General features: G+C 39.2%; 3 protein-coding genes across 5 annotated transcripts in view; all 3 read right to left on the bottom strand.

Moving 5' to 3' along the window:
• The window catches only part of ift140 (intraflagellar transport 140), a 28,835-nt gene extending 23,906 nt beyond the window's left edge, over positions 1–4,929 (bottom strand). The window contains exons 1-11 of the mRNA XM_015375121.1: positions 4,805–4,929; positions 4,156–4,309; positions 3,815–4,036; positions 3,588–3,709; positions 1,751–1,881; positions 1,483–1,658; positions 1,240–1,331; positions 1,048–1,154; positions 779–930; positions 487–690; positions 331–403 (exon numbers count right to left, since the gene is read on the bottom strand). Of these exons, the coding sequence (XP_015230607.1) occupies positions 331–403; positions 487–690; positions 779–930; positions 1,048–1,154; positions 1,240–1,331; positions 1,483–1,658; positions 1,751–1,881; positions 3,588–3,709; positions 3,815–4,036; positions 4,156–4,302 (1,426 nt within the window). The 5' untranslated portion in view covers positions 4,303–4,309; positions 4,805–4,929. The remainder of the gene's footprint in view (positions 1–330; positions 404–486; positions 691–778; positions 931–1,047; positions 1,155–1,239; positions 1,332–1,482; positions 1,659–1,750; positions 1,882–3,587; positions 3,710–3,814; positions 4,037–4,155; positions 4,310–4,804) is intronic.
• A 3,461-nt stretch (positions 4,930–8,390) lies between these two features.
• Positions 8,391–21,532, bottom strand: telo2 (telomere maintenance 2). Its single transcript, XM_015375074.1, has 20 exons — positions 20,870–21,532; positions 18,901–19,178; positions 18,743–18,811; positions 15,353–15,500; positions 15,166–15,268; positions 15,012–15,080; positions 14,767–14,908; positions 14,506–14,642; positions 14,215–14,300; positions 13,121–13,228; positions 12,959–13,047; positions 12,776–12,867; positions 12,159–12,275; positions 11,985–12,056; positions 11,737–11,898; positions 10,345–10,436; positions 10,174–10,273; positions 9,986–10,050; positions 9,591–9,706; positions 8,391–9,045 (listed from the first exon to the last, which is right to left on the bottom strand). The coding sequence occupies exons 1-20, from the start codon at positions 21,208–21,210 to the stop codon at positions 8,924–8,926; spliced, it is 2,508 nt and encodes an 835-aa protein (XP_015230560.1). The 5' UTR covers positions 21,211–21,532; the 3' UTR covers positions 8,391–8,923.
• A 1,919-nt stretch (positions 21,533–23,451) lies between these two features.
• Positions 23,452–27,536, bottom strand: part of rab11fip3 (RAB11 family interacting protein 3 (class II)) — a 28,837-nt gene continuing 24,752 nt past the window's right edge. For all 3 annotated transcript variants that reach the window (XM_015375117.1, XM_015375118.1, XM_015375119.1), the window contains one exon: positions 23,452–27,027. In XM_015375117.1, the coding sequence (XP_015230603.1) occupies positions 26,914–27,027 (114 nt within the window). In that variant the 3' untranslated portion in view covers positions 23,452–26,913. The remainder of the gene's footprint in view (positions 27,028–27,536) is intronic.

The raw sequence follows: 27,536 nt of genomic DNA, 5'->3' as shown, positions 1-27,536 counted from the left end.
GATCCCAGAGGTTCTGAGTTCAAGCCCCACTCCCACGGACTACCACTCTGGGTCCCTGAGCAAGATCCTTAACCCCCACAATGCTCCCTGGGCGCTGCACAATGGCAGCCCACTGCTCCCCAAGAGAATGGGTTAAATGCAGAGAGTTAATTTCGTTGCCTTGTACTTTTGACAGTGTAATGACATTTAAATTGAATTCCATTCTAATAATATTCTACATGTGACAAAAAATATAATTGTTAAAGAGGTAGTTTAAGAGATAAGGATAGATTATAACTTGGAATATTAAATATCCTGAGTGATAATGAAGATTATAGTCCAGTATTATACCTGTCATGTGCAGACCCGTGGGTGAGAGCTCATACACAGAGACCTTTTTCCCGTCCCAGACGGTCACTGAGTCCTGTCAGAGGGACAAACACACTAATTCAGTTCCCAATGTAAGAGTAGAGCTCTGTAGAGTCCTTGTCCTTTGTTTGGGTTTACCTTGCTAACACACACTCCTTTGACTTGCATTACAGACTGAAGAGGTAGCGTCACTCCTGTGGTGAACTGAGTGATGCTCAGCTGGGTTGGAGTAAGCTGCACTGCTGCCACCTGCTGACTGAAGTGGGCCGACATCACATGCTCACATAGGATCAGAACCGTTTTTGAGTTGTTCGCAGCCAACAGGTTCTGATTGGAGCCCCACTGAAATTAAATGAATAATTTTTTGAAGGGACATTTTCATATAGTCTGTTTGCTGCATTTTAGAGTTCCATTAAAATTGAGGAAATACCTGCAGCTGGATGACATTCCCATCTACTTCCGTAGGCGTCTGTAATTTCCACAGGGCTTTAATGTCTGCTCTGTAGCTGCCGATGCTGCTGTGCTGCATCACCATCTTCCACATTGCTATGCGGCCATGGGAGGTTCCAGCCGCCAGGATTTCTGCAGATTTCACATTATTAGAAAGGAAATAAGAATCCAGTTCCAGACTGGTTTAAAAACTTTTCCTCTAAAGTAGAGGAAAGAAAGCAATGTTCAGTATTGGCATTTTGTTTTTACCTTTGGGTGCACAGTAAGAAATACAGCTGATTATCTCCCCTCTCTCAAATCCCATATTCTCATTAAGAGACAAAGCATAGTTGTCATCTCTCTCTAGGTCCCATATTCTGACAGGTGTAAGGGAAAATAAGACTAGTTAAAAACAATCATGTACCTTTTTGTATTTACAGACACAGCATTACAAAAACTGACCTAACAGTTGGTTCCCCTGTTGCTGCAATTAGGAGGCTGTTCTCTGTGCAAACGATGTCAACGTTCTGCCCGGCTTTGCTGCTTAACTTAACCTGTAACATCAAACATCTTTGTATAGTGGCTTGCATTTGGTTTCAAAAAATAATGATTCTTATATATATTTAATACCAAGAGAACCAGAAATTACTTATTTTCACCTTTGTTGATACCGAGTTACACTAAAAAAGTTTGAATACAGCGTACCTTCATAAACTCATGTGCGCCACCTTCACGTAACACTGTGTACTGCGACAACGTCAGGGTGTCTGTGATGACTACCAGTGCATCTTTGTTTTCAATGTAGAGAAGTTTCTTGATGGGGCTTTCTGCCCTAAAAAGTTGGCTTGGTTTACACTGTTCATCCATAGCATAGACATTTCCTGAGTAATATAAATGTTTAATACAATGTTAATAACATTTTAAAGAACAGATCTAATTCAAATGTTTTTGAAGTACAGCAGAAAAACCTCACCATCTGAAGTACTAACATAGAATCCAAGTCCCTCCTGAGGACCCATCTTCAGAGGCGCTCCCTTCCAGCTGAACTTCTCCAGAGCAGATTCATCTCCACTCACTGATGCTCGAGCCAACATTGCCACATCACTGTTGGAAGATTACAGCTCCACTATCAGGGTCTCTGAGTTTCAAAGTAAGTAAAAGAGGCTTTTCTTCGTATTAAACATTGTTCTTATTGACTTTGAATTAAAATAATCTTTAATTTCAAGACTACAATATTTAAACGGGACATTGTGCCTGGGTTGAGTTCTCAAAAATTCAAAAATAACAAATTGATCCTAACTAGAAGAGGTGTTTATGAATTTAAAATATAATATTTAAGTATTAAAGAAAATCCAATAATTCAGGATTTTTAAAGCAATGATCGTCACCACAAAGGTTTGTGGGACAATTGAATTTTTATGGTTTCCCTTTTCAACACAACATGTCTTCTAATAAATGCTGGAAACTAAGACAAACCCTCCTAAACCTGAAACTGTCCACATGATCTCATATTACATAAAAAAAATAACTTTATGTCTTTTATTGTTATTTTATTTGATAGAGAGAAAAAAGGTAGTGCATGTTACATGGAAATAAAAATGGTACATCATTTTGTTGGTGGAGATGGGTAATACTCCAGTCCAACTGTAGAGTCAGTGTTATGGTGTGGGGATGGTTTTAAAGAATTTTAGAACTGATGGTCTGATGGATGGAGAGGAATACAAATCAATCCTGAGGGAAAATCCATAAGAGGCTTGAGACTGGAAAAGAGGTTCACCTTTCAGCGAGACATCGAATAAAGTCAGGGATTCTAAAGAGGATTGACTAAGAGTTCTGAATACATTAAGTACACTAATTCTTCAGATCTAGAAAAGAAATATATTTGAAAGTAATGATAGATAGACTACTTTGGAAGAGGAGGGTAAGGGAGGAAAGCATTTTAACAGATGGCATTACAGTATGGTGCACAAACTGTATTACTTTAAAGGAAAAAACCTTGCAGAGTCATTCGCTCTGCAGAAAAAATCATCTGCACCCCTCTGCCCTCACTGGACAGCATTGCCTCTTCCCAGTACGACAAGATTCAGAGACAGTTCTTTTCCCAGTGCTATCAGGACTCTCAACACACACAGAAACTATCGCTTACCGGTACATTATTTATTCTTTAAGGGTGTTTTTACACCTGCAGCTTTAGGTCAATCTTAATTTAGATCAACCCCAAATTCTATTTTGTTTTAGTCAGTGTGAAAGCACAATCTGACTCTAAAGTGCACCAAACTATAGTGGCATGAAGAGGTGGTCCCGGTTTGGCTCCAGCCAAACTCTGGTGCACTCTAGTTGATGTCTGAAAACAACCATAATCTACATTAGTATCATTATATATAAAGGACATAAATTATCTTGTTAATCGTAAGTATCTGCGCCAGATGAGGATCTCACAGTGCATGTAAAGGACCATTAATCTGGTCCAATGGCATATTTTACCATTATTTACACTATAGTTTGATGTTGTACATACAAACCATATAAAAAAAAAAGATGAGCTAAAAATATCCGGTGTACCTCAGTCTCCAACATAAAAGATTTATCCATACATCTCTGTTCCTTTTTAAGTGGCAGTTGCCTATCGATCTGTGTATCAGTGTGTGAAAGTTTTACTGTAGCTATACAGTTAAGAACTTGTGTGGTCAGTATGACTAGAAAGGCGGCATATAAATTAAATCCAATTAGTTTACAAATCTGATCTAAGGCTGTAATACATGAATGATTTTAAGAGCGACTTCAGAAAAACAGAAAACTTAACTACTTACTCTCCAGGAGAGGCAGGCTTGAAAATGCAGCATGTTAAAGGTTTGCTGAAATCATACTTGGCTAGGGAATTTCCTATTAGTCGCCCTCTGGCATCTAATTTCCAGACTGCTAGAGCTCCATTCTGTCCAAAAAGAAAATGTAAAATATTTAGAACAAATTATGCGTTTATGATTTATTATTTTTTATATTTGAATGGAGGCTATGGAAATGAATAAGAGCTGCATACCTGGTCTCCGGTTACCAGGCGGCTTCCAGAACCACTCCATTCCAGAAGTGCAATGCTGGCTGTATGTGCACTGGTTAGCAAAGTCTGATCTCCAGATGGGTGTGTGAGGAGCATCACCTCTCCATTCTCCCATCCCAATGCCAGGACTGGCTTTAAGGGATGCCAGCGCAGCACAGTGGCCTGGTGAGCTCGCTCTACGTGGCAGTCCTCCACACACTCACCCTGTGTTTGGACAGATCCACTTATAAGTGTAAGAGGTTTTCTACGCCTGATTCACCTAGCTATAGGAAAATAAAACAGTGACATGTTACATAGTGTGTAACACTTAGCCCAGAGTTTACCTGTTGTAGGTAAAGGTCAACGCTGCCACCGGAACCAGGACTGCTTGAGGCCACAGCCAGGATGGGAAGAGTTGAGTGCCATGTCAGATAAGAGGGATGATTGCTGTTTTCAGGGGCCTTAATACGGTGATCGAAATACACAGACATGACTCCCCTGTAGGACGGAAGGGGATACAAAGATGTTCAAAGAAGATAAGATGCAGTTATCTATTTTAAGTATGATGCAGCACAGCAGTATAACCATACAGCTAATGTGTGACCGTTTGGTGCTACTATAGGCTGCTATTTGCAAGCTAAAGCCCAAGAACTTACTGTCTTTGTTTCTTGTGTTTTACATTTACCTTTACTTGAGGGTCTATGTTTGTTATTATGTCATTCAATGTAATTTTACCAAAGGATTTAATTTACAAGGTCTAGCACGAACTCGGACGGATTAAAACGACGTGTTTTGTTTTTCCTTAATATAAAACAGTCAGCTGACATGAATGTTAGATACGTTATGAGTAAAAAATGACAAACTTTACAGCATCAATTAGCTGCTAGCATTAGCTTAGCTAGCTAAAGTTAGCGTCTTTGGTCGACCTCTCGCGAAAACAAAAACAAACAAAACATAATTTCGGAAAATATTTAGTGATGAATATTACTTTACCTTCTTTTCAATTTGCTACACTTCGTTTAGTCACAATTAACGGAGCGTAGGACCGTTACTTCAAACAGTGAAAAGCGTCTTCCTCGGTTGCCCATGACAACCTCACAGTCTACGTAAAGGGGCGGGGCGACGGAAAACAACGAAGGGAGCCGAAGGCTCGATCCGAATACCTTAAATCGGCACGCGGGCTATCCCAATGTTGTGTGCAGTAGTTTGGCAAGCCAAGAAATATGAGGTTAAAATTGAAATTCACTAGAGGCCCTCTCGGTCTGCCATAGTACAGAACAGCCCAGAAGTTCAGGCACAAATGTCTCATACATGCATGTAGCATAAAGAACCGTTTAAATTAAAGTTTAATTAGGTTATAAGTCTACAGAAAAGGATTACGGCCACTGCAAACAAAAAAAAGTTAACAGATTTTTAAATTTTATTTCAGTTTAATATGGGGAAAAAAGGACTGAGACATTTTTTTTTTTTTTTTTTTTATAAAATATAAAAAAAAACTTTCTTTTTCCAGCGGCACTAATATTCTTCCGTAAAAGTCATAAAGATGTGCATTTAAAATGTCAAATATTCAACAGCATTCTTTTATGTTTTACAGACAATACGGGTCTTTGAGAAGTGACAGAATTGAAAATATTCTTGTATTTCAGTTTTAATCAGTGTTAGGGAAAAACTTTTTTGCCATCGGCATTTATGGATGTTATTTGCCCATGAGTATAATTATATTGCCAATGTTATATACTCTTTCATTACCATAGTATAACTTCCAAGTCAAACTGTGTCATTTATATTTTTGCACCATATCTGTAGTTCTTCCCATGTTTTTTTTTTCTTCTAGCTGCTAGGCAACAGCAGGATATTACCATTTTAGTACATTGAATTTGATTTTTAGGGTAACAGGCTATTTCATAGATTTGATGTAGGCCTATTTGTTTGTTGTCCTTAATTCCCCATGTTGTACAGTCATGCTTTCAATCAAAATCATGAAATAGTTTGTAATCAAAATTGTGGGCAATTCATTTATCATTTTGAATATATGTGTATATATATATATATATATAGCGCAGTATCTTTTCTGTTCCTAAAACTGCATTCTTCTGAACTGAGATGTTTGATTTTTTTTTTTCAGGGATCAGCTGTAACCACTCTTCAAGTTTCGGGGTCACTGTCTCGAGTGCCCCAATGGCCACGGGTATCACTGATGCATTGATCTTCCAGTTTTACTCCTGCTCTTTTTCCCTATATTTTCATTTAAACTGTAATGGCTCTACTGTTCCACAAGGTTATGATATTCAGTTTGTCAGTCAATTTGAATATCTCAAAGCCACATTTTAAAAGAAACCACAATTCTTTCATTCGTCCCCCTCCCCTGTTTTATTCTAAATTCAGCAGGCTAAAGGCAGGTGGGAAGAAGCTGTTGCAGAACCTGCTGGCCCTGCAGTGGATGCTGCGAAGCCTCTTCCCAGAGGGCAGCAGGGAGAACAGTCCATGTTGGGGGTGGGAGGTGTTACGGGCTCAGGACATGCAACGCTGGGAGGAAATGTATTTAATGGAGGGAAGAGGAGCCCCGATGATCTTCTCTGCTGTTCTCACCTTCTTCCAGTCTGAGGCGCTGCAGCCTCCACACCACACAATGAGACAGCTGGTCTGAACGCTCTCTATGGTGCTTCTGTAGAAGGTGGTGAGGATGGGTGGGGGCAGGTGGGTCTTCTCATCTTCTGCAGGAAGTACAAGTGCTTCTGTGCCCTTTTGACCAGTGAGGTGGTGTTTACATTCCAGTTGAAGGTGTCTAGTGATGTGCACCCCCAGGAATTTGGTGCTGTTGACCTCCTTACAATATATGATTTTTTTATTTTTTTATTACCACCAGCAGAGCTAGGAAGGACCAACAAGGCTCCTCTTTCTCAGGAGGTTTTCTCCCAAGTTGCACTTTATGTGAACACACATGCTGCATCTCTATGTACCCATTTTTTTCCACCATGGATGTTTATATGAATGTTTTAAACTTTTTTTTAAAGAATTCAGGGTGATTAACATTTAATATTTCAGAATTTTACTTCAACAAGCACTAAAGGATTCTTATTTTTCTCTTTTCTATTTGTAATAATAATTTCTGTCTGTGTACACTGCAAAAACGATCTAGAAATAAGTNACTGAGATGTTTGATTTTTTTTTTTCAGGGATCAGCTGTAACCACTCTTCAAGTTTCGGGGTCACTGTCTCGAGTGCCCCAATGGCCACGGGTATCACTGATGCATTGATCTTCCAGTTTTACTCCTGCTCTTTTTCCCTATATTTTCATTTAAACTGTAATGGCTCTACTGTTCCACAAGGTTATGATATTCAGTTTGTCAGTCAATTTGAATATCTCAAAGCCACATTTTAAAAGAAACCACAATTCTTTCATTCGTCCCCCTCCCCTGTTTTATTCTAAATTCAGCAGGCTAAAGGCAGGTGGGAAGAAGCTGTTGCAGAACCTGCTGGCCCTGCAGTTGATGCTGCGAAGCCTCTTCCCAGAGGGCAGCAGGGAGAACAGTCCATGTTGGGGGTGGGAGGTGTTACGGGCTCAGGACATGCAACGCTGGGAGGAAATGTATTTAATGGAGGGAAGAGGAGCACCGATGATCTTCTCTGCTGTTCTCACCTTCTTCCAGTCTGAGGCGCTGCAGCCTCCACACCACACAATGAGACAGCTGGTCTGAACGCTCTCTATGGTGCTTCTGTAGAAGGTGGTGAGGATGGGTGGGGGCAGGTGGGTCTTCTCATCTTCTGCAGGAAGTACAAGTGCTTCTGTGCCCTTTTGACCAGTGAGGTGGTGTTTACATTCCAGTTGAAGGTGTCTAGTGATGTGCACCCCCAGGAATTTGGTGCTGTTGACCTCCTTACAATATATGATTTTTTTATTTTTTTATTACCACCAGCAGAGCTAGGAAGGACCAACAAGGCTCATCTTTCTCAGGAGGTTTTCTCCCAAGTTGCACTTTATGTGAACACACATGCTGCATCTCTATGTACCCATTTTTTTCCACCATGGATGTTTATATGAATGTTTTAAACTTTTTTTTAAAGAATTCAGGGTGATTAACATTTAATATTTCAGAATTTTACTTCAACAAGCACTAAAGGATTCTTATTTTTCTCTTTTCTATTTGTAATAATAATTTCTGTCTGTGTACACTGCAAAAACGATCTAGAAATAAGTAAAAATTTCTTAAATTAAGTGTATTTACCCTTAATTTGAGTAGGTAAAATAAGATAATTAGATAATATGCACTTGAAATAAGACAATGCAATTGTTTTTTTCTTATTTTAAGTGTAAATTGTCTTGTTCCATTGGCAAAATGTCTCTTTTACCTCCTCAATTCAAGAACAAATGCACTTATTTTAAGAAAAAATGACTTATCTAGATTTTGATTTTTTGCAGTGTATCGTATGAGTATTATGAAGATCTCATAACGACTCATGTTTATAAATGTCTAAAAGCTGGATTTCCAGATCCAACCAAAGCAATACATGTGCTAAAATAACCCCAATTCTTATTTTGATAGAAAATAAATTAGAAATGTTCAAGTTGTTTGTAAAGAAAAAATTTTATTTTTGGAAAACGTCAGCACCAGTCACCGCCGGAACTGGTAACAGTTGAGCTTCCGTTATTTCAAAATGCATAGATACACTGGAACATTCACAGGATGTCCTTTGGAAACAAAGAGGGGGAAAAAATAGTTGTTTGCACAGGAAAGATGATGATCAAAGGAAGTTCTCGTTAAACGCTGATATTTTGAGCTAAAAAAAACGGAAAGCAAAATATGAAAATCTTACACAATGTTTTGGAACAGACACAAGGAATGCCTTCTGCAAAGCTCCAATTTCATCATAATTGTGCAAAACATTGTTCACCAGTGTTCACTTCTTTTTCCTGTATGCAGCAGGATGTGTAATAAAAAAAGCAAAGCACCTGTGAGTCAATCTGGAGTTCAAAGGACATCCTTCTTCAATGATCCGGACTGATTTCCGACAGATCCGTTCATTTATACCAGGGAACATCATCTCCGCCACATCTAATTGGCTGGAACGCATTTCATTTCCTTATACATTAAAATGTTCACATTTAGTATATCAGGATTCTAGGCTCAGGGCCTTTGGATCCTGTAGCTGTTTCTTGAGGCTCTTGTCAAGCAGAACCAGGCTCTGCAGGGCTAAATTGCGGCAGTCTGCGTCCGGGTCTCCTTCCGCCACATCTATGGACAGAGACAACAGGAAATGACAACTTTTATATTCATACTCCACGTTTCTTTCAATAGATTCTCTTTCTGTCCTTTTGCATTTTGTCTTTCAGTTTATGCTCAAGGCAGGGAGAAAATAAACTTAAACTCAATGGATCACGTCACAGCAAGACCCCGCAGGACAGGACATCCTGGTTCCCCTTCTCTTCCCATAAATGCCCAGTGCAGCTGTACATGTGTTTGTTCAGAAATCTGTCACTGATGGGAAACAGAAATACATGATGTGGGTGTAGATGTGAACTAAAGGTCATATAGACTTATTACGCGTTGAGAAGGGGTACAAGGAAGGAAAGACAGAGGGACAGGAGGGACGGAAACTAGAAAATAAGAGAGTAAGAAAAGCAATGAAAAAGGCTATTAAATGCTGTGATCTGATTAAAGGTTTTTCTATCCGCTTTGTCTTTTTTTTTCAGATCTGGAAATTCCAAAAATTCCAAATTCAGTGAAAAACTGGATGTTTGAATTAATTTTTTTTGTCCATCATGTCAGCAAAGTCCTACCTGCCAGCCAAGTCCTGGTTTCAAACAGCTGTTCGCCGAGGTCCACCAGCAGACTTTGACTGGGCATGCTCAGGAACACGGAGCAGACGGCGAAGAGGACTCCTCGCCTCACCATCCTTAAAGACAAAAAAGAAAATGTTTTGTCATTGTCTCCTTTCTATCTCTTCTTTCTTTCATCTTTTCTCTCTTTTTTTTTTCTTTTTTCCTTTTCTTCTTCTGTTTTTCTGCTCTATTTACATTGCAGTGTCGATATAAACTGTAAAAGTCCCTGCATAATTATAATAAAGCAATTTATATGCATAAAAAACAACAAAAAAAACAAAAAAACAAAACAAAGAAAAACCAATTAGAAGCCTAAATCCAAACATCTAAAAGGTGACAGGAATCAGACGTACTGGTCAACATGGTACCGAACTGCCCACACAAAGTCCAGCAATGCAGCGCCCATCTGTGCAGCAATCTGGAAAAGCAAAAACCGTTCACACTTCATGTAAACATTAAAAGTCTCTGACTTCTTTCTAACCAGCATATAACAGTAATAATGTTAAAAGGAAAGCAATAATAAAAATGTGGATCAAAGAACCGGTGCATTGAGAGCCAGGTGCATGAAGAGGCCCAGAGTGTGAATCAAGCGGCCAAGAACCAGCTGGTCACTGCCCAACAGGTCAAAGGTCACCTCCGGCCTACAGGAAAAAGTGTTGACAGTTAGGAGCAGGTAACATTAAAACCTTCAGGCTTAAAATAAAACACCTACCTGTCGTAATTTTTCAGCAGAGGAAAAAAGAAGTATCCAGCAACAGGAGCATAACGGTTTGGAGCAGCTTTAGATACAGGCTGGGCGGAACCCTGCAGGAAAATCATTACAACCTGAGAAGACGTATCCTTCCCCTCCATAGTTATGAAGATTCTCAGACATCCAGGACAGTCATTCCAAAGTGGTCCAGTAGTTTTTTCAAAAAACTTTTTTGGAAGGCCTTTGCTGAATCACCAGTATTGAGAATATTAAGATTTATTTTTACAGAGCACTGAGAAATATGCCAAAAGTATTTGATCCCCTGTCTTGATTCACATAAGAGTTAAAGTGACATCCCATTCCTAATGTCTAGGGGTTTAATGTGACGTCCGTCCACCCTTTGCAGCTAGAACAGCTTTAATGGGGAACGCCATTTTTTTTACATTTGGCCCTTGATTTTATGTTATTACATCATTTTCTACTCAGCCATATAAGTTTTGTGTCATTTGGAGCCGTTCTGAAGATATTCCATTAGGTTATATCCAAGTAACGTCTTCCTATGGGCAAAGAGTTAAAGGCACAAACTAAACTGTTCATAATTTATTCTTTATGGTACGTCAGCATTCATAACATGTAGGCGAATCACTGTCCCCAAGACATCTGCGATTATATTTTTTATATTTATATGTTTTAAAAACAAAGCGGCGCTTGTAAGATTATTAGTTTTGTTTTTAGTTAATGTGCTGAGAAAATGTCTGAGGTCCTCACAGAACAGCTGGATCTATACTGAGTAGAGGCGAGTATTGGCATGAGTGTTGCGATTCGATACATGTCGCGATACTTGGGTTACGATACGATATTATCACGATATTGCAGTATCACTATATATTGCCATATTTTCCCCAGCTATCAAAATCAAATGATGAGATAAAACAGCAAGTGCTGTATATTTTCATCAGAAAATATTGATTAGGTATTATTATCCATGTTGTTTGGGGTTTTCTTCCACTGTTACTGCCTCAAATACAGATTTGGTGCTGCATGCACAGTTAAAGGGCTCCACAGCGCTTTCTGCCAGAGTGGTGGTGCAGAGGTAGCCCATTTTGCCATCAATGTTTTATGTAACCATTTTTTTTTAAATCGATACTAAGAAGTGAAAAATCGATATTATATTGGGCAGCCGAATATCACGATATATCGCCAAAACGATTATTTCCCACACCCCTAATACTGAGATTAAATCCCAACCTTGCGGACTCTACTCACTGATGAGGTAAAATGTAAAAACAGCAGTTGGCACTGGAATTTATGTACAGGGTGCACTGATTCCTCATAACAAGCCAATTTGAAAAGGTTTAAATGAGCCTGGAAATGCAGGGATTGGAGAGAAAAACACTGATCAGCTTTATCTACCTTAGAGATGCGTTTCGTCTTGCTTTGGATCCTCTTTTCCACCACCTGTCTCCAGTCGGCGGGATCGCTGGAACGGTACGATGTCAGCTCTGAGGTAGTAGCAGCACCGGTTACTTTATCAGCAACCGGCTTAGAGAGCTCCTGAGCTGCCAAGGCCAACACCTGCAGTACAAACACACGATTGCTTTATGAATACAGGAAACTACAGAATCAGATGACTTTAAAAATAGGATAACAGCCGGTTTCACCTCTAAGATGTCCATTCGCTGCCGGAGGCTGTAGTTTAAGGAGTAAAACTCTGTAGTCAGGTACTGAGTCACCTAAGCAGAGGACACAGTCCCATTTAGAAAAAAAAAACAAAATTTGTGATAGTTAAAGTAAGAAGAGAATGATAATTTTGTGATAATGATTAAATATCATACAGGAATGGCGTCGATGACAGTGAGAGCCACCATTGCTGCCTGCCGTAGAGCCAGGAAGCCATTAATGCTGTATTTATCCTCCATGTGCAAAAGCACTTTGGTCATCTGGACGCTGATCTGAAAGTAAGAAATATCACACCTGATGTAAGAATAATCAGAAACTTCCAGAGGGATTAACAGCAAGAACAAACCAGAACGAAGCAGACTAGCACAAGGAACTTATGTAGAAACATGGAGGTCGTTCTAACACAGATATATAAATATTTAATGAATGCAGAAGGTCTATTTTAACTATTATATTTATTATTTATGTATTTTAAAAAGGGACAGTGCATATCCAACAATATTTCAATATGGCAGAATTAGCCTGAAGGCTAATTCCAATATCTAGTCCCTGAGAAGTCCAGAAGAAAAAAGCAAGAAAACACTAAAATACAGTAGATATCAATGAATCATTCAATAAATATAAATAAATAAACTGTAAACAGGAAGTGCATAGGATGCCATCTCCAGACTCCAGCTGACATGCTACATATTAGCAACCAGCTTCTCCATATTAAAATGCCTGAAGCATCGAGACAAGATGCTTAAAAAAGAAGAAATCCTTTTTATTTCACCTCCTTCGCTGCAAAGATGTTCCTCCGCACCAAACCAGCTGCAGCTCTCAAACTGAGCTCCACTCGCTCCGAGTCCTCAGAAGATATCAGAGCTGCGTTAATTAACAGACGGGAAAATATAGGAGTTGGAACCAGACAAACACATTTAGATTTATTTTAAAGGATAAACGAACAGAGCCGTACTTTCCAGACAGTCCCGCAGGTAACGAGGTGGAGACGCCTGACTCATCGCCTGGTCTCCAGACATGTCATATGGAGTCAGGTCATCATCGCTGCGTTGATAACACACGCAATGAAAACATGAAATCATTGAATCCTAATGGGGTTAAATGAGTATCTACCTACCTATCAAGATCTGAGTCTGGATCAGTCTTTGATCGCGGTGATGCTGGTGTGCTTCCTGACGCCGCAGTAGGATCGGATGGTTCTCTGATCTCCTCAGCATGGGGGGCTCTGCAGGTAGCAGAGATCATTAAATACACACATCACTCCCCGAAAGCCATGAAATCTAATTCAACCTCTGAGTTTAGTGGCTTTATTCAAAGAGGGAATAAAATGCATGTCAGGAAAATATTCAGAGGTGAAGTTTTCAGACCTCTAATGATCCTTTTATGAATAAATATGCTTAAAGAACTGTTAAGCTGGTCAGATTTTCTAGTAACTTATCATAGCTCATTTATTCTCATTTTCCTGGGGGATAAATATGATGTGACACAGAGACCGTTTTGTCTTTTAGCCGCCGTCCATCTGGCTTTAACCTTTCGGGAAGCACCTTAGACCCGAGTGCTCTACACAGGTACAGCTTTCATTTTTTTTATATCACTTATTTCTAAAACTAAAACCCACCATTTATAGATCCATTAGACATAGAGTGAAGTTAGGACATCTTTTAATTTTAAATTATCATGATTACAGATGGTGGAAACCCATGATTTTGCGAAAAATAAAAACAGGTTCTCATGGGGTCTTTCAGCGGGTTCAAAAATAAAGTCAAGCAGTTGTTCCTTGTTTTTTAAATTTTTTTTATTTGCTCAGCAAAAAAGCAAAAAATAAATTAATTAATTAAATAAAATTAAATTAGAAAAAGAAGATGTAGTTGTTCCAAGACCAAAATCAGACATCATCCCCAAAGAAGAGGAAATGATTGGAGGCAGAAATGCTCAAAGATTTCTGATCTGATCCAACCTTTTCTAATTTTAAGTAGAAGTCCAGGTCTCATCTAACGGGCAGCGTTGGCAGCAGGAGACTCAAAAACTGTAACAATCATGGGAGTTTAATTTTCCCACTTAATGGGTCTACTTCATTCCAGGCAGGATTTATTGTTTTATTGCCATCTAACTACTGAAAAAAAGCCCCCAGTGTTCTGCTATAGTTTCCCATAATTTAAATTCCATTTGATTTACGTCATGGAGCAGTTTTATGCTCCTTCTAAAACGTACCCATCTGCAGGCTCTGGATCAGACTCCGGCTCACTGCTGGGGGTCATGAGAGACAGCAGCTCACGGGTTTCTTCATCCTGCTCATACTATCACACAAAAATAGATCCATTACTCTACAGTTTGCCTTGTTAGGATATTGGTTTTGTGATCTTTAACGTCCTCTCTTCTGTTACAATACAGAAGGGGACCGGATTGGAACTTTTAATGTGACAAAAGACGAAGAAGTTCAGAAAGTGCTGAATGAAGAGAAGAGCTCTGCTGTTGTTTGTGTTGGTTATTCATCTTCTGTACCTCGAATTTGAGCTTGGTGCCGTTGATATCCATCCGAGAGCTCAGGCACTCCCCCACCACCATGCCCATGGTTCTGATGCGCACCACGCTGCTGTCCAAATGGCTCTGCATGCCACCAAGCATGCACTGGAGCAAATCTGAATTTAAAATAATCACATTTGAGAAATTAGTTTAGATTTAAGTTTAACATCACCAGATATGAGAACGTTAGAAACCAGTGAGGATCATTTCACCAAAAGAAGATTTTTTTTTTTTTTGCACCTGAACGCAGCTCTTGCAGCTCGGAGTCCTTCAGCAGACTCGCGGTCAGCAGGAGGGCCTTACTGACGTAGAGCTGCTGCTCTAGAGGTGTGTGTTTTACTGCACTGGGGTTTGCCCAGGCCTGCGACACAGACTGTAAAACCTGAAAACACATTCATGGATCACACTTAAAACAGCACAGTGAGCAAAAAGACATCACAACATCTACTACATCCAACCACCAACACTTCATGTGTTAAACAGACCTGGATGAGCAGCGGCCGTCGCTCCCTGTCTGAGGCGAGGTAACCAAGAACCGTTTTCAGGACCTGAGTCTGGACAAAACACAGCAGCAATGATACATCCTGAGCACCAACAGCGTAGGTAATTCCCAGCTGAATGGTGACGGCACTGACTTACCTCATACTTATACTGCAGTAACAGCACTTTATGAGTCAGCACAAAATGAGCCTTTTTATTTGTTAGCACTAGATTTCCAACGACACGACTGAAGGCATCAGGGCTGGAAATCAAAAATTAAACAGATCAGAACATAAAGGAGTGGTGAACTTACCTGGTGTTTGTTTTCACATTAAGATGGACTTACCTTTTGGCAGCCTGAATCAGCCCAGTGAGCACGCTCTCCATCCATCGCTCGGGAACGTTCTCCAGCAGCTTCCAGCACACCCTCTGCCACACCATGTCTGAGCGCGTGCAGAGAGCCAGCCGAGGGAACATCGCTGCTAGGACAGGGCCTAGAGGAAAAAAAAAAGATGTTTTTTTTTTTTTGTTCTAGGTGGTTCTCTAAAGGAATAATGAACAGAACAGCAACCAAGAAGTGTAATGAGTTCAATAGATCCACAATTGTGAGACAAAACTGCTGCATTTCAACCCATTTACTGTTGGTAACCCAGTAAAGAAATGTAAGATTTCCTATTGATTTATATTTCATTGCAAGAGCATAATCCAGATGGAGGGAAGCAGTCGTTGTTTTGCAAGCTTAGTCTCAATTCTTGACTCGATTCAAGTCAAGTCCCGACTCTGAAACTTAAAAATTCAAGTTCTTTAGAGTCTTTTTAACAAAGTTTAATATACAAGTTAAATGTAGTGTTGCGCCGATGCCATTTTTTGTCCCCAATACCGATACATAGATACCTGGCTGTGCAGTATTGGCCGATACTGATACCATACAGATGCAATCTGAAATTGATGTGTGTGTGTCTATATATGAAGAACTGCATACTACTTGGATGTAAAATAATTGCCATCATGGCTTTGTCAAGCTGCTGCCTACCTTTGTGAAGCAGGAAAAAGACTAATACAAAGTGAATCCAGTAGCACTTTTTATCACCTACCTGGAATGGTCATCCATTCAAAAATAGTTGAAGAAACTTTTGGCTCAAAATGGAATCGGTGCCCTATTCGTCGGTACTCGCCGATACCGGTACCATCATTTTAGTGCTGGATCGGGGCCCCGCCCAAAACTGGTATCGGTATCAGTGCAACACTAGTTAAATGTATATAATTGCCAATGTGTGCTTTGTAAAATCTGTTTTCCTCAGCACGTGATGACATCAGTACAACTGAACATTTGCTAAGAAGGTGAGATTAGCTTTAGTCAACGTTTGTATTGTAGAAAAAGAAAAGGTAGCTTGGCCAGGTAGACTGCAAAGATAGAGCCTGATTTTAAAGGAGAGACTAACAGGGTGGATGAAAACACTTAGAAACAATCAATAAGAACAGATGTGATGCAAAAACTTTTTTTTTTTAAAGAAAATGTTTAACAGCAGCCAAATGTTGAAGTTTTCAAGCTATAAACTGCTCTTTTAGGACATAAAGGGCATCACTAAAAGCATTGTAGCTGCACTCATAACTGTTATGGTTATGAGGGCACCATTATTTATGCAACTTTAAATGTCAGACAAAGTTGTTTTGTCTCAGTCTATGATTCTCTTCTTACTTATTTCTTTGTGTGGAGTTCTTTGAAGTTAAATGCCTTGGGGGGAAAAAGAATTGCTATTTGGAGCAGATTTGTATCTATAAAAAAAAAAGATAAATCTGATTGGGTATAGCTCATGCCCACATATGTACGGTGTGGAGAGTCAGAGATCATCTGCGTTTGTTAATATAGGATGAGCGAAATTAAGCAACAGTGGGCAGTTTAAAACAAAAAACATTTAAATTTTTTTTTTTTTTTTTACACTTTTAGACCAGATTCACTGGTCTACAAGTTACAAGTCTCTGAGCATTTTTCCAATGTAAGTGTAACATCAAGTCTAAATCATTAAATAAATGACAGTCTGACTCGAGTGCTAGCCATGTGACTCGAGTCCCTTCCTCTCATCAGCTGATTCGACACATTTTTATTAGAATTGGGTCCATGAACTGCGAGGGCACAAAAATAGCCCAGACAAACTCATCCTTTTGGATATGGTGATATATTGTAGATAGTAATCTTACTTTAAAATGACCCATTCTCAGTTTTCTGTTCAGTTCTAACTAATTCATCTGTTGTTTTTGTGTGAACTCATCTCAACATGAACTCTGTCAGGTGCTTTACAGTGAGGGCATGAAGGTTTTTTTGTTTGTTTTGTTTTTTAAGTTACTCATTTTTAACTCTGTCTTAGTTCGATCTGACCAAAATAAATGGTTCCAGTTTACTCTGCTTTTTTATATTTATGATGGTTTGAACTTTCCTAAGGCATTACTCAACTATAAAGTAGATAAATAAGGGTTGCTATGGAGACTTGGGGATTCTATAATTTAATTGTTGGCAGCTGCTCTTTAACAGCGATTTTTAGCTTGTATATCCAAAACCCTTTGCTGTACATAAAGACAAGATCAGCTTGGATCCTTGTCCTAAAAGGTCCTTTGTGACAACATAAAGCAGAGGTAACGGATTAGCGGACCGCGGTCCAGATCTAACCTGAATTAAAACATTTATATATTACTGCATGTTGTCCAATGGCAGTGTCTAACTTCACTTGCACCACTTCTCCTGTGTATATGGTAAAGCCCTCCAGAGTGCCAAGCACCAGGCTGCACATGATACAAATTAGCCAATGAGCTGAGTCAGTCTGGGATGCAGCTATGAGCTACTTCTAGACACAGCAGGCAAACCTGTGGCAAGCCGGGCGATGGGAAAGAAGGAGAAGACGATGAGAAAAAGAGAGCAGAGAAAATGTGGACTGCTGGAAGAACTGCGGTGAACTGGTGAAAGAAAAGTGAAATGTTGTGCTCAAAGGTGACCCTGCAGATTTAGAGGATGTTTGGCTCAACCTGCTGCTGTGAAGCAGGATTCTCCGCCATGAACACAATCAAAAATAAATATGAATCCAGGCTCAAAATGAGCACCTTGATATGTGCTTTAGAATGACTTTGTCTCCATTCAAACCCAGGTTTAAAGCCTTGCAGGGCAGCATAAAGCCCACTGCTCTCATTAAGACAGAAAAAAGGAAAAAAACAAAAAAAAGGTCAGTTAAGGTGTTTTATAAAATATGTGAATCAGGAAATTGTCTTTATACCAAACTGAACAATGTTGTTTGCTACTTTAAAAACAATTTTGATTTTAAAATGGAATTTTTTTATTTTTTTTTTATTTAAAAAGGCAATGTAAAACATGGATACATAAACACCTCATTTTATTTCACTGTTAAAGTCTGTTTAAAGTAACGAATTATAATAAAAAGTGTCTCCGGATCTTTACTGGGTGATGATTTTCTTTATTCGGACCTTGCTGATTTTTAATTGGTTACCCCTGATATAAAGGTGGGAAGTCATAGATGACAGGTTTCAGGAGTGGAGTCAATAACAGATACAATTGTTTTAATTAAAAATTACTTTATTTTAGATAAACTTTAATTTACGTGATTTATTTTTGTTGATGAAATAAAATATGCATTCTTTTTTTCAGCCTTTCGCTTGTCTTTAGCAAGAGGTGCAGATAGATCTGTCTACATGTGGACGTATTTGGTTTAAGTGTAGGAATCAAACTCACCACTGTGCCCTTGGATACAAACTTTCCCAAGTGTCTGAGCTACAAATGTTAAAGAGCAGTCTGTGCCACCTGGGAATGACAAAATTAAAAGAACAGCTGAGTGAACGAGAAGTGACGAATACAGGTGTAGATCTCCACCAACATGCTCTCACTGTCACCTCTGAGGGCCTGGCAGGTTCTCTCCAGAGCAGCGAGCATCTCTGAGGCCAGGAGCGGGTAGTACCGCTGAGGAGCGAATATGGGTCTGTTGTTGGGGTGTAACTTGTTGGCGGTGATATCTGGCAGCGCCGTTAAACGAGCTAGCAGGGTTTCCCTGAGCTGAGGTGAGGCTGAGGGTGCTGAATGAAGACAGAAGGACCACAACAGGTCGGCCAGGCGACCGCTCTGCAGGAACCGCTCAGTGATGCTGACGAGGCGCTCCAAACCGCTACTGGAGCTGCAGTGGAGAGAATGAATGACACTGAAGAAGCTGAAATCAAACCCAAAACACCATCTGCAGGTCTATATAAGGATGGCCACAGAAATTCAAATGTCAGGCAAGTGAAATAAGCCTCAAACAACCATCCATATTCATTAATCCATCCATTTTCTCCCGCTCAGTCCTTGTCAGGGTCCCAATTTGGCCGGTGGCTTTCTGCAGCTTTCTACAGGCGAGAGGCGGAGTGCATCCTGAACAGGTCGCCAGTCTGTCGCAGGGCAACAGAGATACACAAAGACGCACAACGATGCACACACACTCACACCTAATGACAATTTAGAGAAGCTAATTAACCTAACAGTCATGTTTTTGGATTGTGGGAGGAAGCCGGAGCACCCGGAGAGAACTCCTGCATGCACAAGGAATCAAACCCCAAACTATCTTGCTGCAATGCAATAAAACTACCCACTGCTCCACCATTCAGCCACCATCCATATTATTTCAGGAGAAAAAAGATCAACTTAACATTGATAGAAAGGTTAATGCATTTACATTGTTTTCTGCTTGTTTGTTTTAATCATCATTAAGGTTTAAGAAAATAATTGTGTTGCCATTGTTAAACAGCCTTGAAAAAAAAAAAAAACAGAAAGAAGCTTCTTGTTTTTTAAAAAAAAGAAGAAATTTAATTGGAAGGATGTTAATGTTTCCTCTGATACTCTTTAACCCCGAGTGGTGGACGGTTTTGTAGAGTTTAACAGTCACGGTTGTGTCTCTGCATCATTTTATTCAGATTTGAGAAATTCAACAATATTTTTCAGTACAAGCTTTAAGGAAATGATTTGGACAGGAGGCTCTGACCAGATTACAGACGTTTGGCTGATTCACTAAACTTGGAGAGGGTTTCACAGAAGGCCATAAAACAGACCTAAAGCAACATGAGGATCATCACTGTTGGTTTTTCCAGTCCCTGTGAGGAGGAACATCATGTTTTCCAGGGATGTTCTCAAGTAAATAATCGTGCTAGTGTGCAGAGTTGTTTACAGAAAGGGTTAAAGAAGATTCCACCTGCTAAGGACTCTGTGGTGGCATCAGCCATCTTCCATGGAGCAGCTTAACCATCACTGAGATAGTTAAGCATTTGGAAAAAAATCCGTAAAAGTTTAAAAACAATCTACTTGACTTTGTTTCCAAGGTCTGAAGACGTTTCGCTTCCCCTCCAGGAAGCTTTCTCAATTCAAATGTCATTGATAAAGCTTCCTGGAGCCAGAATGACTGTGAACTGGATGACTGAGAATCTCCAACAGCATTTGGAAGACGAGCTCTGGATGCTCCCTGGATCCAGTGCAGAGTGAGCTGTGGCAATAATAACATCACTTTGGGCAACGTCTCAAAAATCATGCATGAAGCTGTGCAAAACTGGAAAGCTCCTTCTATGACAGACTGTTGCATCCTTGATGCACAAAGGAGCATTATCACAGATCCTTCCTCCCAGCAGCTGTCTGACTTTATAACAGCCACTCCTCCCTCCAGAATGTAAGATGCTGTGCAAGTCTTCTGTCTTTTTTATTTTTTGAATGTTTCTTTCATAGGTTTGGAGATTTTCTTTTGCCATTTTTTAAGCATTCATTTTCAGGATAAATGTTCTTCATGTTCTATTCTAAATGTCTAGACATAACAGATAATAAATAAACTAAGCCTACATCTCTCACCTGAGCTGAGTCACCGCCTCCATCAGCACCAGCAGCGTCTGGTCTGGGGGGCCTCTAAGGAACAGAGGGTCCCACAGCTGTGAGCGCTGCGTGGGGGAGAGAGCGTGCATCCAGTCAGCCTGGAGGTGGCCCACCAGAACCCGGAGGGTTCGGCTGTAATGGGCCCTCCGGAACTCCTCCCGCTCGGCTGAGGTGGTGCCGCTTTCGGCTCCATCATCTAGAAAGGAGTTCAGCGTTTTCAACGCTTCAGTAACATCTTTATTATCCGTGGAGGTGGAAAGCGTCCTGAAACACTGGGCCACCTTCAGCCGAACCTCCGAATGGGTCGATCCGAACTCCATTTATGCACGATAGCAGAAAGCATAACCTTCTGTTGAAGAATAGATCCCAACAAAAATACGTACATAAATCATTTGGTGAAATTGAATTTTTTAAATTATAATGTCCGGAAAGTTCTGGTTAAATATTAGCTTAATCGTTTCAATTTGCTATAACAGACAAACGAGAATAAATTCAATCTAATTAATCAGCCACGAACCCTAAACCCAGCACATAGAACTTGTTTAGTCATATAGTTACAACACATTTTTTTAACCAGCTTATATTTAAGGTTTAACGAAGAGCAACGCGGTAAACCGGAGAGCATTGGAATCCTTGGTGTGCTTCATCAAAATAAGAACGGAATGCTCAATACTTCTCACTTTGGTTCCGCTGAGATGTGATGACTAATTTCCTCATTAACCTCTGTTCTTATGATATATATATATATATATATATATATATATATATATATATATATATATAATTCTTTTTTAAGGAACACATTTTTTAATCAGCATTTATTTATTCATTTTGACCTTAAGTTTATTGGGTAATGCACATGAGTAGAGCAATGTAGAAAACCATAAAATTACAGCTAATAATTATAACTTAATACACAGATAAATTGTTTCCTGTGCTCTTTTCTAACATGCATGTATATTAAATCCTTTAAAAATCTGTTTTAATACACCATCTACAGTAATTCAAGTGATTTGACTCAAGTGGGTTTAAGATTTTGACTATAACACTTCAAAATCTTCCTGTTTCATTTCTATGTAGAAGAAGACTAAAGGGGATTTGGGTCATTTGCCTGCTGTGTAAAAGAAATAAGCCTGAGCAAAATGCCATGAGTCATGAAAAATCTCAAAAACTCAAAGGTGATTTTATTTACCGTATATAGCACATTTAAATAGCAATAAATTCAAAGTGAATTCAAAGTACATGAGGGGGGAAAAACAATTTTATTGGTATTAAGTCAACACAAAGAGAAAAATTAAGTTGTATAACAAAAAGATTTTTATTTTTTAAATTGGTGATTATTGGACTCTTGTGGCAAAGCAGCTTATTGACACAGATCCTCCTGAGAATATCTTGTCCAAAATATTGGGGATCATCAAGATGTTTCGAGAAATGTGAGTCTAGAGGGTCATTCCCTGGCATCCATAGTGATTCCAACCTTACCTTTGAAGCAATTTTGCCCAGTTTCTTTACAGATGTTTAGATGCTCTCTGTTCCTCTGTAAGCTCTTGGTTTAGGTGTTTATGTTTACTTAACCTGCTGCTCCTGAGAAGGAGCTCCAATGTTTTGTGTGTTATTTGATACAATAGTTTTCATTATTGATCTTGAGGCCCAGAACTACAGAAATGCCTTTTGGAAGCCTTTCCAAATTGATGAAGTCAATGGTTTCTACTTCTTCAATGTTTAGAACAGGATATGGGGCATTCATTTTTAGATAATTTAGGATATCATGTTGTTAAACATGTTAAAGTGATTTCTCTATTCTAAAAATGTGACAAATCAGCCAAACGTGGTATGTGGAATTAAATACCTTTTAAAAAAACTTAATACTACATATTAAACAAGCAGGCTGGTTACTTTTTTTTGGCATTATGGTAAAACAAATATATATTCCTGTAGTAAATAAATTCATTTGAAAACCACATTTAATTCACTCGGTTTACCTGGTCTTTTTTTCCTTCTGCAATCAGAATCACTGCGACAGATTTACAGAATCCTTAAAGCAGACATTTGCTGTGCCTCTCCTCAGATCATCAATAGCCTTCACATGGCCAGCACTTTGAAAGTCTTTCTCATTGTGTTTATACTGATGAGGAAAACTAATCAACATTCTTTAATGGTTGAAAATTTAACAGCATTAAATACTCTAACATCTTCAGTAACTCAAATTATTAAACTTTTGCAATAATGAAATTCAACCATTAAACTGTCTCTCACGCTAATGAGGATGTCATCGCAGATGATGCCATTTTAACTGTTTTAAATTGAGACAATTTAGGTTATGAATAATGCAATGTTTACTTCTAACCAGCAGGTAGCGATATTGTCTGAATGCAGTAAGTATGATCACCACTGTGGATGTCTAATCAGTACAGTGATAATGTTGACATAAGCTGATAAAAATAGGAGGATGTAATCATAAACATAAAAGAATAAATTCAGAAAATGGTTATTTTCTGCAACCTTAAATGCCATAAACACAATACAAAAACAAAGAAACACAAGTTCTTTTATTCCATTTATTTATTCTATTCTTACTTCCACTTCTTACCTTAAAATTTTCTCTTTTTACAATAAATGACATTTCCCCAGAAACAATTAGGAGCTAATCATTTAAGGGACCTCCAAAAATATTATACAGATGTACCCAATACTGTTATAATTTATACATTTATCTCTGAAAATAGGAATAAATTTACTTCTTACAGATTCTCTTTTCTACAGTATTTCTTTCCGACCTCCCATGTCACACAATGTTACACTGTGCACTATTCCAGTGGGGATTCCTTCAGCAAACTTTCTTTGGACATTGGAAGAGTGTCTGAGGGAGACAGAAAAAAGAAAGAAGTCCCACCTAAAAATAAAGTTTATATTTACAGCCGTTATTGTATAATTCAAAAACCAACAGACTTTATCCAGGGCTCATTATTAAAGTTTGAGAAACAGTGTATAGACAACAGCCAGAGAGCCAGAAGAAAACAGCGACAGCTTAGACTCTCAAACCAACAGGGGGTGTAAGAGCATTTAGTTTGTAAAAGTGAGGCTTGCACTAAAACCTGGTCCTGAATCAGTGCCGTCACACTGCAGAGACCTTTCTGAGATAAATATTTTTTTGGTTCAATAGGCCAACATGTAAATTACTCTAGCAGCGACTGTATTTTGAGGGCCCAAATATCAAACTCTGTTTAAAACCATAGATGGCATCGGACCGGCCCTGCTATCAGAATAGTTTCCAGCAGAGAATCAGTCTTTGGTCATCTTTAAATCAGGATGCCAAGCTGAACAACGCATCTGATTTGACAGAATACAGCCTTCTTGTGTCTATATCATACTTTTGCTTTAAAAAAAAAAAAGGAGGAATTAAGACATTTGAAAGCTCTTTTTTTGTTCTAATAAAAGTCTGCAAGTATTAAGATGTAATCTAATCAACATGAGGTTCCAGATCTCAAACAGTGCCGGTTCCAGTGAGTGAAACTGCCCGCTAAGTCTAACATGTTGATCAGAAATGTACAACAAGAAATCTGTGTAACCATGCAGTACCTGACCTCATCTGGGAAGACAATGGGGACAGAAAAAAAAAGAAAGAAAAAGCCGACTCAGCATTATTGGCATCACAAGGCTAGATCGGGTCAAAGCAACATCCGCATCATGGAAGAGAACATATCTTAATCTGACATCCTGTGCCACTCAGTCAAGCTTTGTGCACACAATTCTTAGATAAACGTTAAGAATAATTTCCCCCACAGATCTGATCGGTGTCAATAAATCTCGGGTGATTTCAATAATGCACAAACATTTTCAGCAGAACAGGTCAGTGTGAGCTGTCGAATAAATATCTGCGTGTAAAATGAAAACCTCTTAGATACTGTACACGCTACATGCTAAAGAGCACAGGCAAATGTTTCTCTGTGCAAGACTAAAGAAATCATCGTTCCTCTGCTGTGACTATAAAAATACCTAGAATCTAGAATGAGTGTAGAAAAAAAACACTTTACAAGTCATTTACATCAAAGGCCATTTTTCTCCTCCATGGAGTGGCAAGTGAAGAGCAGTGAGAAAGAGGCGAACAGTGAGAAAAAAAGAAAAGTATCCAAGAAAAAATGGTGTCAAAGGTCATGATATAAATCCTTCAAGATGCCAGGACAAATTCCTGACATGCAGGTAGGTATTAGTGTCCAGACAAGATGTTTGCACAGTACCAGTTAGTCCAAAAAATGTCCATGGTGCGCGACGTCTTCCTCAACCAGCAGAGGAAAATGCAGACCCGTTGAAATGATTTCTTACTCAGCATTATTGCTACAAAACCGTCTTCCATATCTTTCTAAGCTAGCTAAATGATCCCAGTAAGATAACTTTTAGATGGTTGTAGAATCATCTGGATATGTTTGATTAAAATGGTGTCATCGTAGTGTGATGTTTTTTTTTTCTCCCGCTCAAACAGCCTCCAGATTCAACAGGCTGTAAAATGTTTCCCAGTTTAATCTTTAGTCTTCATAACACGTCTAATTCAAACCAAAAAAAAAAAAAACACATATAGTGCAAAATACAATCAATAAATTCTTCACATACAACTTATCAAATGCCGGCATTTTATAGTTGCAATAACTAAATCATTTTTGCAGGAAAAAAAAAACTAAATTCCCTGTTATACTCAGCAAGATAACACTGGGATCAGGTGGGCTTTTCTTTTAAGGAATAGCTCAGAATTAACAAGTTTGAGGTTCTGTTGCTCATGTAAGACATGAACATGAGCAGCTCAAATCTTACCTACAGTAGAGTAACTGCAAAAGAACATAACTTCAGTGTAAATCCAGATCAGTTAGTCTTAGAAGCTGCACCGCCATGCAGGGAAGCTCATAGGTGTATCACCAATGATCTTCCTGCAGGGAACTGTTGCAAAGCTCAAATACAAGATATCCAAGTAAGGCAGTTTGTATACATTTAAAGTTTCTTGCATCGTTTTAGTTTTATATGAGACAGTTCATCTGAACCGTGAACCCTCAGATAGCCGTTAGAATTTAGCTTCTTGGAGCAACTTTTTACTAAAATGAAAAACTATCCCAGAATGAGGACTACTGTAGACTTATCTTAACCTTACCTAAAGAATCTGAGTAGATTCCCTCAATGTTAAAAACATTTAGTGTTTTTCCAGCCCACGTGAAACCCAGGACCCTGTTTCATTGCAAAATAACCCAACATCCTACAAGAATGATTGCTTTATATTTTTAGTCCCATTTTAGTGTTGCCTTTCTGATTCACACAAACATAGAAAAAGCAAGGGAATGTCAAACACTCCCAACACACACACACAAAACCCTGCAGGAATTTCTCATCTGGAAGCAGGGAGAAACGTCCCTCACTTAGGTTGGAATGACAGCCGAGCCTGGTGGAAAGCACAGAGCACGCAGAGGGCCGTGTAGGCAGCAAGTCAAGCTCTGAAAACGTTCAAGATAAACAGTTTTTTTTTTAACCCAAAACCAGCGCTTCATGCGGCTTGTGATTCAAACACGATTCCACCTGGTTCTGGTGGCCTTTGACTGGGTCACATATCGAGCATTTTGTAAAGTGAAATACTTCAAAAAAAACTCTTAAGGCCTTTTGGTAGAACTAGCTGATGTTTTTAAGCTCAAATCAAAGCTGATTGCAGAAACTGGAGGAAAAATGAGAACAACTTCTTATATTTTCACATGTATCCACACAATGGGGGGGGACTTGGGTTCCTCTAGCCAGATTCATGGAAGTCACCAGAACCCAAGGGATCTCAGTAGGCCAACATACAAACTGAACAGAAACATGAAAAACAAGCTTATTCTTTACTGACGGTTTTTTTACTTCTCAGTCTTTCTCCTTGGAGTTGTGAGCGTTGCAAAGAAGTCCAAATAAATTACTTTTTACATCCCGTCCTCCTTTTCCCTCTTGCCAGGTCTTTATTATAAATATGTCTACAGCCTGTGAGACGGAGCCCTCCTCAGGCTGTATGCCATCTATTTGACCTCCAGGATAGACGGGTTGGACTCCATGATGGCCACAATAATCTTGTCGATGTAATCCTGGAGTCGGTAGTTGATCTCTTCTTGTTTGTGAACAGCCTCCATTAACTAGAAATCCAAAAATAAACAGAAGTCTGTGAGAAACACCAGCCTAATACATGAACAGGTTAGATCTGAATTATAAATGGATAAATGAGAAGTTTGATTTCTGACTTCCCACAACATTTGAGAAATTAAGGTTCCTGCAAATTGGTATGTGGACATCTAAGATAAGAGGAAGAAAAAACGTTCCCTTTTCAAAATGAGGAGAAAGTGGCTGAGGTCATTAGCGGTGTCCTTGAAGGACCCAGTCCAGGTAGGCTGGGTCCTTCCAGGTTCATGAAAAGAAGGAGGCCGGAAGAGGTCGGCTATAGATTCAAGAAGGTTCAGCCTTCTCTGGTTTTCCCCCGCCCCTCACTCAGCGTATGATTTGTTGCCTAGCAACCGTGAAAATTTATTCATAAAGCAGGCAAAGAGTGGATTCCAAACTTCTCATTACTGTTCTGTGTGCCAATTACATTTCTGAGGAGCTTCAGAAGCAGCACCGACCTCCTGGATATGAGATTATAGGTTTGTTT

Source organism: Cyprinodon variegatus, unplaced genomic scaffold (genome assembly GCF_000732505.1).
Source record: "Cyprinodon variegatus isolate N-32 unplaced genomic scaffold, C_variegatus-1.0 Scaffold113, whole genome shotgun sequence".
Classification (NCBI taxonomy): domain Eukaryota; kingdom Metazoa; phylum Chordata; class Actinopteri; order Cyprinodontiformes; family Cyprinodontidae; genus Cyprinodon; species Cyprinodon variegatus.
The sequence above is the reverse complement of the archived record's forward strand: the minus strand, read 5'-3'. Positions and strand labels throughout refer to the sequence as shown.

What these genes read in the sequence shown, in the direction of transcription:
- telo2 (XM_015375074.1), bottom strand. Translation starts at nt 21,210, where the DNA reads ATGGAGTTCGGATCGACCCATTCGGAGGTTCGGCTGAAGGTGGCCCAG. An exon ending in GACGGCCGCTGCTCATCCAG is followed by an intron (nt 14,909 to 15,011) that starts GTCTGTTTAACA and finishes ATGTGTTTTCAG; the next exon opens with GTTTTACAGTCTGTGTCGCA. An exon ending in GATCCAGAGCCTGCAGATGG is followed by an intron (nt 13,229 to 14,214) that starts GTACGTTTTAGA and finishes TGCTACCTGCAG; the next exon opens with AGCCCCCCATGCTGAGGAGA.